A 16,858-nucleotide genomic window follows, 5' to 3' on the forward strand; every position below is an offset into this window, starting at 1 on the left:
GCAAACTCTGTACCTTGTTTTTCAGGTCCCAGTTTAAAGCCAGGACAAAATACCTTCTACCCCTGTTTAAAACTAAATGCTATTTACAAACATGCAGCAAGCCATCCAACCTAGCAATCTAGCTCAATATGTGACACAAAGCCCAGCAAAAGAATGAAGTCATCCCTATGAATGCATCAATCCTTTACATTATGACTTGCTAAGACAGGCTACTATCACAGCCATCTTTTTCAAGGCAGAGCAAATAATCCAAAGGTACAGTTCCTCCACCAAATCTTGTCACTCGGCTGCCACAGAAGCCATGACCCCAGGATGCTGCTGCCAAGTTTACAGAAGGCACCAGGCTGAAAGGGGCAGCTTCAGTGGGCTGTCAGTTTTGACCATCTACGCTTCAAAGTAAGGGCATAACTAGGGAAACCACAGTGTTGGCTGTAAGGAGTGAATGCCACAGGGGCTGCCACAGGGACAGACTCCTGGGAGTCTGTCCTTCAAATGGAGGGAAGGGAAAGTTTTTACAGAGCCTATGTGCATATCCTTCTATTCAGATGAGAGAAGGGGAGTATCAGTTGTCAGCACTGAGCCAAAGTTTAGCTCACATGAAACAGTTCCCTTCCACTCGTGTTCTGCCCTCTGCTCCTCTCTCTGAATTACCCCATGTATAGCACAGCAGACATGTTAGCACAGAGACAGCGACTGCAGGGTTACTCCTCCACCAGCAGCAGGAAAATAAAGGTAGTGTCCTTGCTAGTTATGACCCTCAGCCTCAAGCAGCATTGGAACAGAAGGAAAAAAAAAAAAGAGAGAACGTTTTCCAAGGACAATGAATCAATTCAGCAAAATCTGAAATATACAAACTGTTTACCAAAGAACACCTAAGAGTTACTGACCAATAAACCATAAACCCTTTTTGTTTAAATACATTATTTAATGAGTTTTCTTTAAGAAAGAGATATTTTGAAGCTCAAATTACAATGACATACAATCTTCTAGATCTACAGTACACAGTGCTATAAACATTTATCAAACCAGGTATTTTAATGTTTGCTCCTCTGCTGTTACTGTTATTAAGGAAAAGTAACTAAAAATCTTCTGTTAACAGCAATCCTATTCTAACTTGGCTATTTCAGCCTAGAACAGAATAAGGACAACAGCCTGTCACCACAGTCCTCTTCCCAAATACAGACCAAATGCCAAGGAACAAGACACTGTCATGATGCATGCTACTTCAGCTTTTAAAGAGTGAGAAGTAAAATGGAGCAGTTGGGTGAGAGCAATACTGAGAAAGGACATTCCTCCTTTCCCACAGGAATCACAAAAAGATGCCCCTTTGTCTGATTGCCATCGTACTCATGTTCATGCAGCACACTGGAGCAAATTTACATAGGTAGTTTTAAATTCACTTTTCTGCCTTCTCCTCATATTTTCTCTCTTCTCTCAGTATCCAATGCTTTCCTTCTACCTTTTGTTATCTCTTCATCATTTCTATCTTCAGTCATTCAGTCCCAGTGGGACAGAGCCAGAGCACAATGCTCCTCTTCAGTCTTCTGGTATTGTCAATTCTGTGGCAAAGGGCAAATCAATAGTGCTGCATTAGTACCAAAAAAGAAAAAAAATGGAAGAGGTCAATTCATCAGAGAGTTGGTTTGTATCTTTTAAAGGCCACTTTGCACAACCTTTGAATTCTGAAAGTACAAGTGTGCTTCTGTAGTTAGTGTAAAAATGTGATCAAGCTGAAAAAGTTTCAACACTTCTTGGTTAACTGAGCAGCATGCTGAGGAACCACAGCAAGCTGCTGTTTGAGAGCTGCTGCTCAGCTAGTCAGACATAAAAGCAGACATCAGGTGTAAATTTCATATTTATTATAACAAAAAATTATGACATGTTCATTTGTGCATTCAGCTTTAATATAACTCTTGGTATGTAAATGTTCTACAGCAAATGAGCTCTATACAATCATGCTGGTTGTGGCAGCAGTAACGAACATAAACAAAAAGTGTCTGTAAAAGTACGGAAAGAAAGAGACCGGAGGGAAAAGTGAGTTTCTTTGAACAGTCTACACCACCTGGGCTCTAGCTAACTTGTACACAGCCACACAGTCCATTATGCTTAATGACCATGGCCCAAAGAGTCACTTAAGAAAAATGGTCAGTTTTTCAGGTTGTGTCCTTAATGCCAAGGCTACAAAACATGTAAGCATCACTATACAACACTGAGCTATTTACAGGAATTTCCCAATCAACTGTTCTCTCAGAGAAAATTAGTGAATCTCAGTGACTTAAGTCACCTGAAAGAGTAAAGCAACTCCTAGGAGTTAGTCTCCATATTCTACAAATGTCTATCATTTTCAAGACCAAAAAAAGCCTTTTCTCTCAAAGAAATACAGTATTACAATATTACTTAAATCATTTAGCACTGGCTACTGCCCTGCTTTTCAAACAAAACAAACAAGCCATTTTAAAAAATATTACATCATCATCTGTTTCTCAGCAATATATTAAACCTTTTTATTTTTTTATTATTTTTTGTTTTGTTTTCCTGTTTTTACACTTGATATGTTAAGGGAGGGTTAACTATTTTAAACTTTACCAGTCAAGCGTCTCTAGAAGAAAGTCAATGAATATTAAACTTAACAAACTGAAAAGCTGCAGTTATCTGTAGTGGCAGGATAAGGAAAAGGAAGTATATAAAGGAAAAGGATAAGGAAAACCCCTGCTATAATGCAAGCCCACTGGGTCTCACAGTCAAGTCTCCTTATTTGTTAGTTTATTTCTGAGCAGTAAATAGAGTGGGTCATAGTGGTGTGTCATAATAGTCTGCCAGGTGGTCCATCGGATACTGCTTCTGCTGCTGCTGCTGCTGTTGTTGTTGTTGCTCCTGGTGCTGCTTCATAATCTCCTTGACTTCTTCTTCGAGTTCTGGTGGGATGATGAACTGGTCATCGGGATCAGGCTGTGCTGGAGCAGCAAAGTAGCCCCCGGTTTTTCTGAGTGGCGCATCCGTTGCAACTTCAATTAAGTTATGGCTCCTCTCATGTGGTGCCACAGAACCATTGCCCCGTCGGCGCCCTATTGTGCCCGTGGCAAAATATTCAGCTTTCCTGGGAAGACCGGGCTCATCTTCATTGGCACTGATGACGATCCCTTCGTCACTGGCTTCCACTGGCACTTGGAGAAGCTGCTTCTCCTTTGCCCGGCTGCAGTGGATGTCCACCTCCACCTCCACGCGGCTGCCATTGGTGAACACCCCCTCGATGGGCTCCTCATCGTCGCTGTCAAGGCCGTTGTCGGAGAAGGCGCTGGAGAAGGTGGCGCTGGAGAGCTGCCGCTGGAAAGAGTTGGACAGGCAGACGGGGTGCAGCATGCAGCGCTGCTCTCCCGGGTACGCCGGGCTGTTCTCGTTCATGGTCACCTGGGGAGGCTCGTCAGAGGCTGTGGACCCCACCTCGCTGCTCATTTCCGAGGTGGAGATCTCACTGCTGATTTCGGAAGCCATGCCGCTGCTCGAAGACGGCATCCCGAGCGCATCTGTGGGCCTGTCCTTGATGACCACGTTGACAGACTGGGGGAAGATGCCTGGGCTGGGGGGTGGGACCCCATTGAGCTCACAGCAGCAGAAGCTGTCCTCCGTCACGTTGAGCTGAACCACGACAGCGCTGATGCTGTCATTGCAGCCGTAACTCTGAGCCAAAGTGCAAAGCTTCTTGGCAGCTGCCAGCGCATCAGGCACGTTTCTGACGGCCTCAACTGCTTCATCCATCGAGAGGCTGTCCCACAGCCCCTTGCTCCCCAAAATGAAGAACTCATCTTGTGGAGTTAAGGTGATGGACTGGACATGAGGACGCGGCACAACACTTGGGTGAAGGAAGGTGTACCCCAAGATTCTTGTTGAATCTGTCACACCATTCACTTTGCCATCCTGAAATTAGAAAGGACAGGAAATTGGCAACAAGACAGACAAGGATATACAGTACCTGCCTCTCCTTGTATTCTACTGATGGCTGCTTTTGCAGTACCCCCAACACTGCCATTCACAGACAAGGAGACAGACAAGCAAAGCGACTTGCAAGGAGGTGACAGAGCTGGGATTAGAGCACAGCAAGGGCTGGTTTGCAATCCTGCGCTGCGCCTCCTACACCCGACTGATTTGTCATCAGCACCACCTATGCATAGGCCAACAAAGCAGAAGGCTGCAACAAAGAGCCATCTATTCTGCTCCTGCAGCTGCAAGAGCCAACTGGACAAATCTTTTACCAGTGAATCAGACTTATCCCTCCTCCACCCACGTATCTGGCTTTAGACAGAGCAAAGCAACACACATTTCATATATGGGCAGCTCATTCAGTTACAAGTCTTCTCTTGCAGCTGTAACAATTGTAGGTTTCATCTTGGCTCATCACTTTGGAAACCAAGGTTCATTTTAAAAAACCCTTTAAATTAAGCATGCAAGTCAAATGTAGCAGAGAGCAAGTCTGCATTTCTCAGTCAGCTGAGTTGTAGTGAAATGTTTTTACATGCCCCAATTACTTACTACATTTCCACTTAGATATGACATTTGCAAAGGGAGGAGGAGTAGTATCTGAAGGGATAACATCAGAAAAAATGGACTCATTTGAGAAAAGAATCCCATGCATGTCCAAATCCCCGAATCCTGTCCTGGTTAGAATCCAAGCTGCCAGAATAAGCAGAGCAAGTGTCTGAAACAGCAAGTCTGGCTATCTGTCAGCTTGCAGCAGGGGATAGCTGCACCCTGCTAATTGTGTATTCAAGAAGAATAGCAAAGGTGAGGATTTACACTCTTTGGATCCAGCTAATAACTGTAGGGGTTATTATAAAGCAGATAACCACAAAAAATGAACCAAGACTAAAAAAGCTTCCTCTTTAAAATCACTCAGAAAAAAAAAAAGCCCCCATGTCAGCTTGTTAACTTTCCCATTAGAAGGCTGACAGCAGTGATAAGCCATCAGTATACAAGAAATCAGTGAGTCATCTGAAGATTCAGCCCAGAAATTTCCCTTTTCCTCTATGGAGCCACAGAATGAGCGTGCCTCCCTGATGCACGCTATGTTGGAGTAATTCCCTTTCAATTTGTCACGTTTGAGATCCCAGCCCTTACCTTTCCCAGGCAAGATCAACAGGCACATGACTTACCCCACACACACATGCCTACTCTGCTCTCAGGCAACACAGCAGGGAGGTTTCTGCCCTTTCCTCCACCATTAGGAGAATTTGATATTTATCTATTCCTCTGCATGTGTCACACAAGGCAAAGCAAAACTGACAGCAGTGGCTTCAAGCTTCTAAGAAAGGAACAAATAGTTTTCTCCTCTCTCATGGTTCAGCTGAGCACAGAGTGAGTTTTCCTCTTGGGCAAGTGCTCTCTTCAAGAGCAGCCTGTCAAAGGGCAGTTCTGGGAACACAGACAGCAAAGTCAGCCTGCCAGGAGCAAGGAGTCTCCTAAGGGAAGGACGGCATTGCTCCAAGTGCTCTGCCCTCTCATCCTTTTTAATTGGAAAAGCTCTCCATGACAGTTTCAACACAGCAATTCCTCTCCCATTAGAAGGAAGGGACAGCATCTGCTTTCCTGTTTCAATGCAACATGCTCACAGCTGCTCACTCTTGAAAGCTAATTGAAGTCCAGCATGGCAATAGCATGGAAAAGCAACTTGACTGCATGGTATGGTATGAATCACCTTGAAAGGAAAAGTGCAACTGAGGAACCCACACCATGAACACCACCTCCTAGAGGTTACTGATATCATGTAATTTCATGCACTGCTGTGCAAATGCTCTCCAAAGAAGCTGCAAGTTGCAACATTCCCCAGCTGTTCTCTAACCTCTGTGATAATGGCCTTATGTTGCTTAATCCTCTTCAGCTCTTCTTCACAGCTCATCATGTAACACCTGGACAAAGGCAGAGGTTTCCCATTCCGGCAGAGAACGGTTTGGCACTTCCCCACGTTTGCTGAGGTTAGCGTGAAGCATCCACCAGGGTCCATGGGATCATGTTTTATATGGCAAAGGACAGCAGAGCCTCCAAGTTTCTGTCCAGCTGTTCCAAGTTTCCTGGAATTTAAACAAAACAGTAATTGTTCTTTAATTGGAAAACAAGTATTAGGAACACTGTGGAGAAACAGCCACTGTTCCACAACCAGAAGCATTCAGGGCACTGGCTCTATTGGATCACTGGGACAGAAACAAAAGTCTCCACTGAAGACTGTGACACTACAGCAGCAGCACTGCAGGGATCCCACGTGCAACTCTCAGGCAGGGTGTTATTTTCACATGTGCAGATACTCAAACAGGCTCAATTTTAGAAAAAAAAAAAATCTTTGCATTTCTAAGAGTTTCACAGCTGTCTTTTCCTTTATATCTAATAGATATTTGTTTTAAAGGTCAGATGGAGCTTTGGCTTCTGAAGGTATGGATCTTATTATAAAAATAATAATTCTGACTGTAAAAACTCTCTACTTTTGAGCAAAAGCAGAAGGCAGAGGTTCACTGTTTTGCAACACCTTCAGGATAATGCTCATAAAGTTATCAAATTATGACAAAAAATCACAATGGCTGTGAATTTCACTCTAAAAAGGTAAATTTATGCTGTCAGGTACTAACCTGTTAAAAAAGTTCTTAGATATGTTTAAGCCTGCTTTTTCAGCAGAAGCCACAGTAGGGAAAAAAAGAAGTCTATGGATAAAATGGAAGTTTTCAGAAGTCTGCCATTAAAATGTAAATTAATTTCAATATTAGACTATGAAAAAACACCCATCCTTCCCAGTAGCTTGTTTATCAGGATCTTTTTCCTATAGGAATTAGAAAGCTAATTATTAATATTTATATTAAGACTAGGTATAGTTAGTAAGAACTTTAGATTCAAAATCTTGGGGACAGAATGGACAACTAAATTTGCAACCAAGCCTCAATGTGCTTTCTTCATTATTTTTTTACAAATATAAAACAGTAAACTCTAGGAGTGCTGCATATCATCTGTAAGCATCAGTGAATGGCTAAATGCTATGGGAATGAATACTATTTCTGGTTCTCCAAAGAAATGGTTAGCCAATTTTGATTTAAGAAAAAAAAGAGAAAAAAAAAAAACAAAAAGAAAAAGAAAAAAAAAAAGAAAAAAAAAAAAGGAAAAAAAAAAAGCTTTTTGTAGGAATGCCACATTCCTTGTAAATTACATTAGTAACAAACAAAACCACTTAATAAGTACTTCCAGTACTAAAATTCGTTATTATTTTTGAATATTTTAAGTATATGGCAACCACCTTCTCAGTTAGCAATCTGAGGCACTGTTATAAGTAATTATGGGAAGGAAGTGTTTTCTCCCTTGTGTTTGTAAGATTCAATGCCACCCTACTGCTTACCTATCTTTCCCAATACAACAACTTGAGTATTTTTCCATTCCAAGGGTGCAGAAATTCAATGAGAAGCAATGCTACTTTTAATTTGATCCATTTACTCAGTCTCTAAGCTGGTTATTTGCTTTCCCCTCTGTTTCCCTGACCTCTTCACTCTCCTCTGTTCAATTCCCTTCATACTCCTCCTTCACCCAGTGTCTCCCTAGGCACAATTTCTTTTTCTGTCCAGAACAGCACACATGGTTTCCAAACCACTACTACTATTACACTCACAGTTGTGTATTGTATCACAAGCTCTCTGGATGGGTCTTGCTCAAATAATATTCAAAGGCCAAAGGGATATCTAAGAAGTCAGACTATGTGTTTCAAATATTTGCGTAACCTTAAATAACCTGAATTGGTATGCAGAAACAGAAAGGATAAGTTCAGGCTTTGTAGGCAATTGTAGCAAGGAAGTTTAAAAAGATGATCAAGACATTGATACCACTGACTTGGTTATGGCCAATTGTAAACCTTAATCCTCAGAGATGATGCCAAAAAGGAATAAATCTCCATCCACCCCTTAGTCATGAGCATTTTGGTCACTTTGCAGGTGGGTTGGGATTTTTTTGTTTGGTTGGAGAGACCTTGTGATTTTTTTCTCCACACCTTAAAGGAACTGAGGCAATATTCACAAAACAAGCAATAAAAGGAAACACTGTAGCCAGATATCAAGGCTTTTTTCCCCCCCTCTCACATTTCTTTGAAGCAAGAGCAGGTGCCTGACCTGAAAGCAAAGAAACTGCACTGTAAGCACAGACAAGGTAAAAAAAATATTCAAGACTCACCTCTGCATAACGATGAAAGTGTTGATCATGTATTCCTCCTCATTCTTTGTTTTCTGCAGCTCTTCTGCCAGGATGTCACTCATCGTGCACTGCAGCAGATAGGGCACTTCCACATTGCGGTCCCCATCAAACACACCATAAAGGGCCTCCCGGTTGTCGCAGAAGTTGTTGGCCGAAAGTGCTGCCACACAGAGCCTAGGGAAAAAACAAAGCAGGAAAACATCAGGGGTTCCATCCCACTACTAATTTCTCAAGTTGTCGTTTTGACCAGAGAGATGCAGCCTGCTCTGAGTGCCAGCTTTAACCACCTCTGGTCACATGAGTTTCAGGACTGCTTTCTGAGCTGTGATGAGTCAGGCTCATCAACAGTGCTAAGACATGGAGAGAACTATACTGGAGGTTGAAGCTAAGCCCTAAGGATTATTCCTCCTTTTCAGCATGTGAATTTTTTATTGTAAAAATGGGAGGGAAAGTATCTCTGAAACAACACCAATTTAAACTGCACTTGCTGCTCCAAAAGCCATCCTTGAGATCTAGCATGCTGATAACCAAGTTGTGTGTTAAATCAGTTAAGAGTTAGGAAAGGCTTGCTGGCACTTGCTATGGAAACCTAGGTAGCAGAAGATTTCTAAAAAGGTATTTGAGGAACAAAGAAAGATTCATCACATTGCCAGCAACAGAGACTAGCAGACTCTTGGTACATTATTTGTCAAGTGCTGCCTTTAGTCACAGGAGCACCACACACTATGAATATTCAGAGTTTTGGCCATTCTGTCTCTTCTTTAGTATCTCTGATTTGCTTGGTAAACATCCTTTGGTTGAAGATAAAGAAGCTTTGCAAGGAGGAAAATGCTTTTAAACACTCAGATCTTTTGCAAGTAGCAGAGTCTTGCATAGACCAAATGTGTCGGCTACCCTTGTATCTTAGCAACTTCCCTAACAAAGACCCAAAGGGAGAGCCAAGCAGGAGAGCTCAGTACACAAATGGAGAGCCGTGGCTTGGCCTCTGCAAACCCTAGAATGTCCCCAAAACTTCCACTGAGGAAAGGATCTCTTTGTCCTGGCACAGAGGCGCTTGCACAACAACAACCATGCCAGGCCGTACTTGTTCTTGACGCCGGACGCCTCCGTGTAGCCGTGACTCCACACCGCTGGCGCTCCCGACGCGTCGCCAGCCGAGGGCTGGTCGATCTTGAAGCACCGGATATTGCTGCAAGGAGAAAGGAAAGGGGAGAGATGCAATGAATGGACTGGCTAACGTGATCCAACTTCAAATGTGAAAAGAACACCCTTTTTACTCTCCCAGTTCTTAGTAAGACATTTAATAGTAGAAAATGAGCAGGACATGCAAAGTGGTTACCTTTATGTGCGTGTATACAACCAACAATAACTGAGCCTCTATGAGGGTGTCAGCTGCACTACTTTGCTTAGCTGGCTTGTGTTTCCCTTCCTTCATCCCTGAGCTATTTGGTTCAAACCAGGCTCTGTACGAATACAAAGCTAATTTGCCACTCGTTTGATGAAAGCCAGTACAGTGAAGTGACTTTTAAAACTTATACATCTCTCCCAGCCATTTTAACAAGTTTCTGTGCTCTTTTCATTGTACTCAAATGAAAACTCCTGTATGACCCACAGCATCCCCTAAATTGAAAAGAAAGTATTTTAAATAGTTGTTTAGAAACAACAACGTGTAGCAACAGCCTTTCATGAAAACACCCACGAAACAGAAATCAGTTCCATCCTGATCCTGCACCAACCTGCAAGAGCCAGCCTGTGGTCCTCACAGCAGGCATAGCCCTTCTGCATTCCCCAATTGTGTAGTCCAATTTTCAAATAAGTCCTTGATCCTCTACCCTCCAATTTACTACCAACATAGCCTTTAGCCTGAATTTCAAGTATCTCCCAGAGCATAGTAAAGACTTAAAAAGGGCCCAGCCCTCTCTGTTTATACTCTTCTCTTCACAGCCCTGCATTGCTGGGAGAGATGACCTACCCCCTGCTCCCTACTGCTCTCTTCCAAAGGCAGGAAAAACGAGCTCCCCACATGCTGCAGACACTTCAAAGTCACCCAAACCTTTCATGAACCAAATGAAACATAAAAGGACACAAGCAGAAATGTCTAACTGTTCACTCTCAGCATTCGTTTTTCCTCTAAATCCCCACCTGACCTGTACACACAGGAAAGTCTTTTCTGCATTGCAAAGCCTTCCTCAAATAACCTAAAGTACTGTCACATCCAGTTTGATTTCTTTTTACATTAATAACCAGGATGTACATCAGTGAGAGCAGACTAAAAGACAACAAATTACATAAATAATGTTGGAACCACTTGTGTTTTAAGTTCTTGGTTTTGCAGCCCTCTGCATGACAAATAGGAGGCAAACGTTTTGTCTTGACTATTAAAAAAGGTTAACTAACCCCAAATCAAACTGGAAACCTGGATCTCTTCTAAAGTAACAGAGATTTTAATTCTGTTGCACCTGCAAAGCAGGACACACATGAGCAAACACATTTGTGATGCAGACTTCTCATACATGGCATTTATCTCCAGGGCAGAGGAACCTGGGTCACAAAAGTATCTTTTTTAACTGGGTTGACTGACCTCTGGCTCTTGGGCAGGTCAAGGACCCAGAGTTGTCTCAAGGCTTCCCAGCAGTGGTGAAAAAAAAAGCTACCTCAACACACTGGTTCCAGCCTCCTCAGGGGCACCAGTACAAACAGACCATGTGTCCTGAAGGGAATGATACCCAGCAGAACATCCTATTCAGACAATACAGGCTAAGGTTTTTGGACAGCCTGGCTTATTTTCCCCTTAATTTAAAATGACTGTTACAATTGAACTAGATGCTCTCTCTTAAAGATCAGAGTAAGAGCATCTTGGTTTTTTTCTTCTTTTTCATTTTAACTGCTAATGAAAATTCTTACATCCAATAAATCACTTGGCAACATCCTCCCAAGTATGCAAGCTTCCTTTAAGATCTCCATACATACTGAAAAAGCAAGCATGTATGACAGGACTCTTCTCACCAGCACTGAGAATACATATTAACCTACTACCTGCTTGAATTCTGCCAGGGCACAGATGGAGAGCTGCCTTTCACATGCAGAAGGAGGATATAAAAAGTACCAAGTGCACAAGTATTTTTGTGCCTGCCACAGAAATCAAGTGAAAGAAGCACATCCTCCCTCACAGTAAATTATACCAGTGTACCATAAAAGTACGGGACGTGTATCAGACACTGAGAAACCCCTCAGGATGCCTGAAACACCTCATTGTGCCTAATGAACACAAGTGAACAGAATGGACCTGTGGTTTTAAGAATATTTAGCTTAAAAAAACCCCAAAACTAAAAAAAAAAAAACCCCCCAAAAAAAACCAAACCAAACAACAAACCCTACAACAACAAAAAACAACCAAAAAGCCCCAAACAAATCACCCACATACGCTCCCCGAAAAACCCAACAAAAAAAAAACACCCCAAAAAAACCCCACAAAAAACCCCAACAAACAAAAGACCCCCACCCATACTGGCAATGCCAAAACAAATAGAAAGGAAAATGCACATGCAAGAGGGAAAAGTTTCCTGTGAATTAAGGACCACACAAATGCCAGTGAAAATATGGCATTTAACTGGGCCACACTACTATTCAACTACTTCGAATTTAAATTTGTACAAGAATGCTACCATGCATAATGCCTGAATACTAAAGTGGCAAGAGAATGTTTGACCATCTTGTCTTCTGGGTTATACATAAGAAAAGCTGATATTTCACTAAGTTTTGACACCATTCATTAACTCTATAAGACACATATAGCTTTTCCCCTATGAACCAGGGCAATATTACACACTGCTTCTTCAGGAAGATTTCCTGTATGCAAAGAGCAACTCTTAAAACACAGGCATGCCCCTTTTTTCAGTGTCTGCTGCAGAATATGGACTTTTGTTTTTATCTCTGAGAAATCATCATTACTCAAATTTCCACCTATATTTTGAAAATCTGCTGATTCAAGCTACAAGTAAACTCACACTGTAAATTTCCCTTGCTTGCACAATAGATGAGGGTTACTACTGCAGTGTCTGATCTTAACTATTTAAAAGCAAACAACGTGAAGTAACTGCTCAACCCCTAAAAAGTAAATCAATCCTTCTTGGAACCATTTGATGTTTAAGAACTAAAGAAATTTAGAAGGAAACTTGGAGTTGGTGTAGTTTCCAACAAGACATGAAAAGTTCAAGGCAGCACCACTGTCCACAGATTATCTGGTTTACTGCAACAGCTCGTCATCACACTGCAGAAGAAGGGCCAAAGCACTTAGGGAATTTCAATTATGGATGACACTTAAATCCCAGGGCAGGAAACAAACAAGTAGACAGGAAGAAAATGGAGGGTCCCAAAAGCAAAGGAACCCTTTTTTTTCTGCAAACAGAGTGGGTCTTTAGCAGTTTAAATACAAAAAAAACCCATAATTTCTAGCACAGAAGCAGACAGATATGAAGGGGAACAAGAAACAGTATGTGAAGAGGTAAAAAGCAGCACAATGGCAAAGACAGACCCAAACAGGATCAATGCAACAAAAAGATATAGCAAGCAGCTACTGGCATCTCATCAGTGGTATAAACTACATCTTTTGGCTGAATCTAGTGTCAAAAAAAATATGCAATCAAACTGGCCCAACAGTGGTTAGACCAGACTAGCTGACCCCTCCAGGAGTTACAGCTGAAAGCAATTGCATCAACATGGGTAAAGTCATCCTCTTCAATGAAGCATCAATTTCAGACCTATCCACACTATCTGCTAATTTCTGTTCCACTGGCAACAGGGAACCATATTTCTTAAATGACATTCCACTTCTGTGTATTGTGGTTTTCACATCTAGAATGGTTCTGCTCCTTCCCCACTCTGTAAGGTAACTTACTTCAGAAGCTCTAGGGTTTTGTGATCCAGGGCTAATCTGGGATTTCCAGTCAGGTCCAGCTCCTGCAGTTTTGGAGGCAGGTTTTCAGGCAATGTGACTTCACTCAGTTCATTGCAGCTTAGGTCCACACACTGCAAAAGGAAAGCAGCCAAAAAAGCATGAGAATTCAGCTGTCATCAAGATCATACAAATTTTGATTAAATGTGGTAATGCATGTTTCATGAACAATAAAGGCTGCAATCAAGACCTAAGACCATTCATTTAAGTAAGTGCTTCTTACAAAAGAAATTCTTACGTGGCATTTAGCCATCTTGCCAGATGTCTGGGACACCTAGAAATATGTTCCTTCCATTTCCATCTCTAGTCAGGTGTCATCTTGTTATAAAACCAGTAAGTTTTGTCTGCTCTGCACAGAGATAGTGGATTTTCAAAGTAATTAAGAAAAAATGTTATTAATGAAAACAGTCTCTTAATAGACAAAGGAAATGGAGGTAAGTATAGCTGGGGCTTCTAAGCCACTGGCATCAGGCTCCCAGGAATTCAGTATTTACTGAGGGATATTAAAATAAGCAGTGTTATTAATGTATGTGGAAGGGAGGAGTAGAAGGAGGAAAATATTGGAGCAGTTTTAAAAATGGTTTTAATTAGTGTCATCTTAGATGGATTTGTATTTAAATATGAAATCAATGAAAAAATGAGTGAAAAAAGTAAAGTTTAAATATTTCAAAAATACAAAACAGCAAAGAAACTTGCAGGCTATCTAAGCATAAATTAGCTAGAACAAGTGCACTATAATGATAAAGTCCCCAAGCGTTACTTAAAGCTACATATTCAAATGAAAGTCAATACACAGGGAAAAATAGGGCATATGAGAAAAAAATCAAATCTCCAAACTCTTAAAAGGATGACTAGTGTAGTATGCCCCAAAAACTGATGAAAATTTAAAAAAAAGTAATTCTGAGAGGACAGAGCAGATTGGTATTTAACAGAAGAACTATCTACATCTTTCTGAAAGGCCATTTTCTACTTTCAAGTTGCAGAAGTGAAAGACTTCAGAAACTTTAATAAAAGCGCTGAAAGGGGCAGGGGGAGACTTTTTCTAGCTGCACATTTTGACAATTATGTATTTTCCATCAATACAAGACAGGCATTTTCATTTCTGTAGGTATATTCAAAGACATCGGCTCCTGAGCTGTAAGCAGACATAAGATAACCTACTAAATCCTGGAAAAGAACAGTCTCCAAACATTTCATTAAATAAGTGCAATGAAAATAAAAATTTCTGACCTAAATCTGGAATCCTGAGATTGTCTAATATGGAAGCTTTATTGTCTATGAAGAACAAACTGCTGACGTTATCTAAGCCTGATAAGAAAATCAAAGTTTAAATCGGTCATGCAAACAAAACAGTAGACAGCTTAGCAGCAGTTATTCCAGCGAGCTTTTTCCCTCTGCACAACCACTTGCTGCTTCCAGAGAGCCAGTAATTACTTTGCAGATTAAGGAAGCTGCCAGCAGGCCTTGCTGTGTTCAACACCTCCATGCTATTAGATATTTGATGGAAGAGCATGCTGGAATGAAAAGTACAAATACCAGTAATTTCATTGTTCTCCTTAAATGCCCAGTGTGCCAAAGACAGTGACACTCTACAGCAGATCCCTTGGCTCCTAAGCACTAGTGAAGATGGTTTATTTATCAGGTTGGAATTTCTTAGCTGTTGCTTGTACTCGTTGAAGAATGGGCTAAGAGGGACTTGCTGTGTTAAATTTAGTCTTTGTTCTACTCCACAGGCAAGCAGGAAAGTTTATTTCCTAACTTATCCCAATTTCCTCCTGCGTTATTTTAATGCAAGCTGGTTATGCTCCACCTACGCAGCACCAGAAGAACAACTGCAACTGCAGACAGGATTTTGCAATGGATGGGCCAGCTGGAAGACAGGGCTTAACAGGGAGCACCTGCTTAGGCTGCTGCTTTCACAGCTTTGTTACTGTTGTGTTCAAGGCTGGAAGGGACTTGGGTTATTTCCACTTGTAGCTGAAGGTTGGTCATATCAATTATTATCCTGTTTGGCTTTTTTGTTTTTTTGTTTTTTTTTTTCCTGTAAAGCAAGGAAATTGAAGTCACACAGCAGCTGCAGGGAGAGTCTGGGGCACTGACTCAGGTGTGAGTGCTTCCATCTGCTCAGCCATTTGCAGAAGACATTTCAGTGTGCACCGGGCAAACCTAACTCTTACAGTATAAATACCTGTCATAAAAGACAATAAAACCCCTAAAAATGAATTGTGCAAGGTACTTCCGAGGTCTCCACTGGGGTTTTTAAAAGAGAGGACAACGCACAACTTCTGTAGCCCTGACTGTAGTGTGTAAAAAAGGCTTAGAGACAATTATATCCTGAAAATGAACTTGTGTCTGAAGTCCTGGAGTTATTGCAATTGTAAAAACATCATCATTTACACTAGTCTTCCTTCTGAAGACTTCCTACCTGAAATCATTTCAGACAGCATAGTAACTGCTGCTACTAACTGTTCAGTGACACTGACACCAAAAACATAATACGTCAGCCTCTCAGGCTAATTAAATACAGAAGCAAAACAGCCATTACCTCAGGTAACAGAATTTCCCCATGAGTTTAGAGTGAATGTCACTTCAGTTAAAATTAATCATCAAATATGATATAATCACAGAGGTGACATTAGACTAGATGACTTGGTGCTTTGCTACAAACAAGCTTACTTCACCAAGTGACCAAATCCATAGTTAAAGAAATAAATTCTGCACTTCAGTGTATTTTCAGTGCTACCCCATATCTAAGAAGGAGTTTGTGTACAGGCAAGAAATGGATACAGGCAGGCAGCACATGCTTAATCTCCAGACTGATAAACACCAACCCTGACCTAGAGAAATCACCCAAAGGCCAGAACTCCTATGTCTAACAAGGCACCTTCCCATCTGGCAACTGTATGAACTCATCTCATGTAAGTCAAAACTAGGCTTGAGTACTGACCAGGCATTTTCCTTCCGCAAAGGTGGAGTCAAAGAACACTTTGCCCTCTTAGATTAAGCCACACGTTATCCCTGCATTCCCAAAACACTTAGTGACGTCTGTGTCTCTTTCTTCTGCCGAAGAGAACTAAACCATAGGGAACCAGCAGGAAGAAACTGCCAGCTCTTCCAAGAGCATTTTGCTGCTCAATGTGGCCAAATAGCACTTTAAATATGACACTTCTATAAAGCATTCTGCTTTCCCCAAGACGCACAAACAAAAAGAAAAAGGTGACTGTGCCCTATCAGTATGTTTACGTTATCTTTTTTTTTTTTTTCCTTAACACCACCCTCACATTTTTAAAGAAATGTTTACCATGCAGAGCCTCACTCCCCCACCCCAATTCTTCCTCTCAGAAAAAAGGCTTTATTTCTGATTGATTCTAAATGGCCCTCTGCTTCCTCTGGCCATTGTTCCAAAGAGGGAGGAGTATTTAAACCCAGGAGTTTGTTTGAGATTTCCTGGCTGAAACCACAAAGCTCATCTTTACATATACTCGCTTGTCCAACAGAATTATTGCTCCTGCTGCTTTCCATGACCCCAGACACCGAGGCACACACAACAGGCTGGGAACTTAGCCTTTTGACTTCACAAAGTGCCAGAAGGACACTTAAGTTGTTTTGCGTCCCTGAATAGGTAATCAGTTCTCAGCCTCAGAGAAGGACAGATTTTTCTGCTGTATCACAAGATTTGTATGCTGCAAGACAAGA

The 16,858-nt window shown here is 41.6% G+C and overlaps 1 protein-coding gene across 1 annotated transcript in view; it reads right to left on the reverse strand.

Annotated features, from left to right (window-relative positions):
- Positions 1-1,837: 1,837 nt before the first annotated feature.
- PHLPP1 (PH domain and leucine rich repeat protein phosphatase 1) overlaps positions 1,838-16,858 on the reverse strand; it is a 135,259-nt gene continuing 120,238 nt past the window's right edge. The window contains exons 13-17 of the mRNA XM_053998536.1: positions 13,106-13,236; positions 9,293-9,397; positions 8,188-8,382; positions 5,834-6,062; positions 1,838-3,915 (exon numbers count right to left, since the gene is read on the reverse strand). Of these exons, the coding sequence (XP_053854511.1) occupies positions 2,791-3,915; positions 5,834-6,062; positions 8,188-8,382; positions 9,293-9,397; positions 13,106-13,236 (1,785 nt within the window). The 3' untranslated portion in view covers positions 1,838-2,790. The remainder of the gene's footprint in view (positions 3,916-5,833; positions 6,063-8,187; positions 8,383-9,292; positions 9,398-13,105; positions 13,237-16,858) is intronic.

Source organism: Vidua macroura, chromosome 1, assembly GCF_024509145.1.
Source record: "Vidua macroura isolate BioBank_ID:100142 chromosome 1, ASM2450914v1, whole genome shotgun sequence".
In the NCBI taxonomy this organism is placed as follows: Eukaryota; Metazoa; Chordata; class Aves; order Passeriformes; family Viduidae; genus Vidua; species Vidua macroura.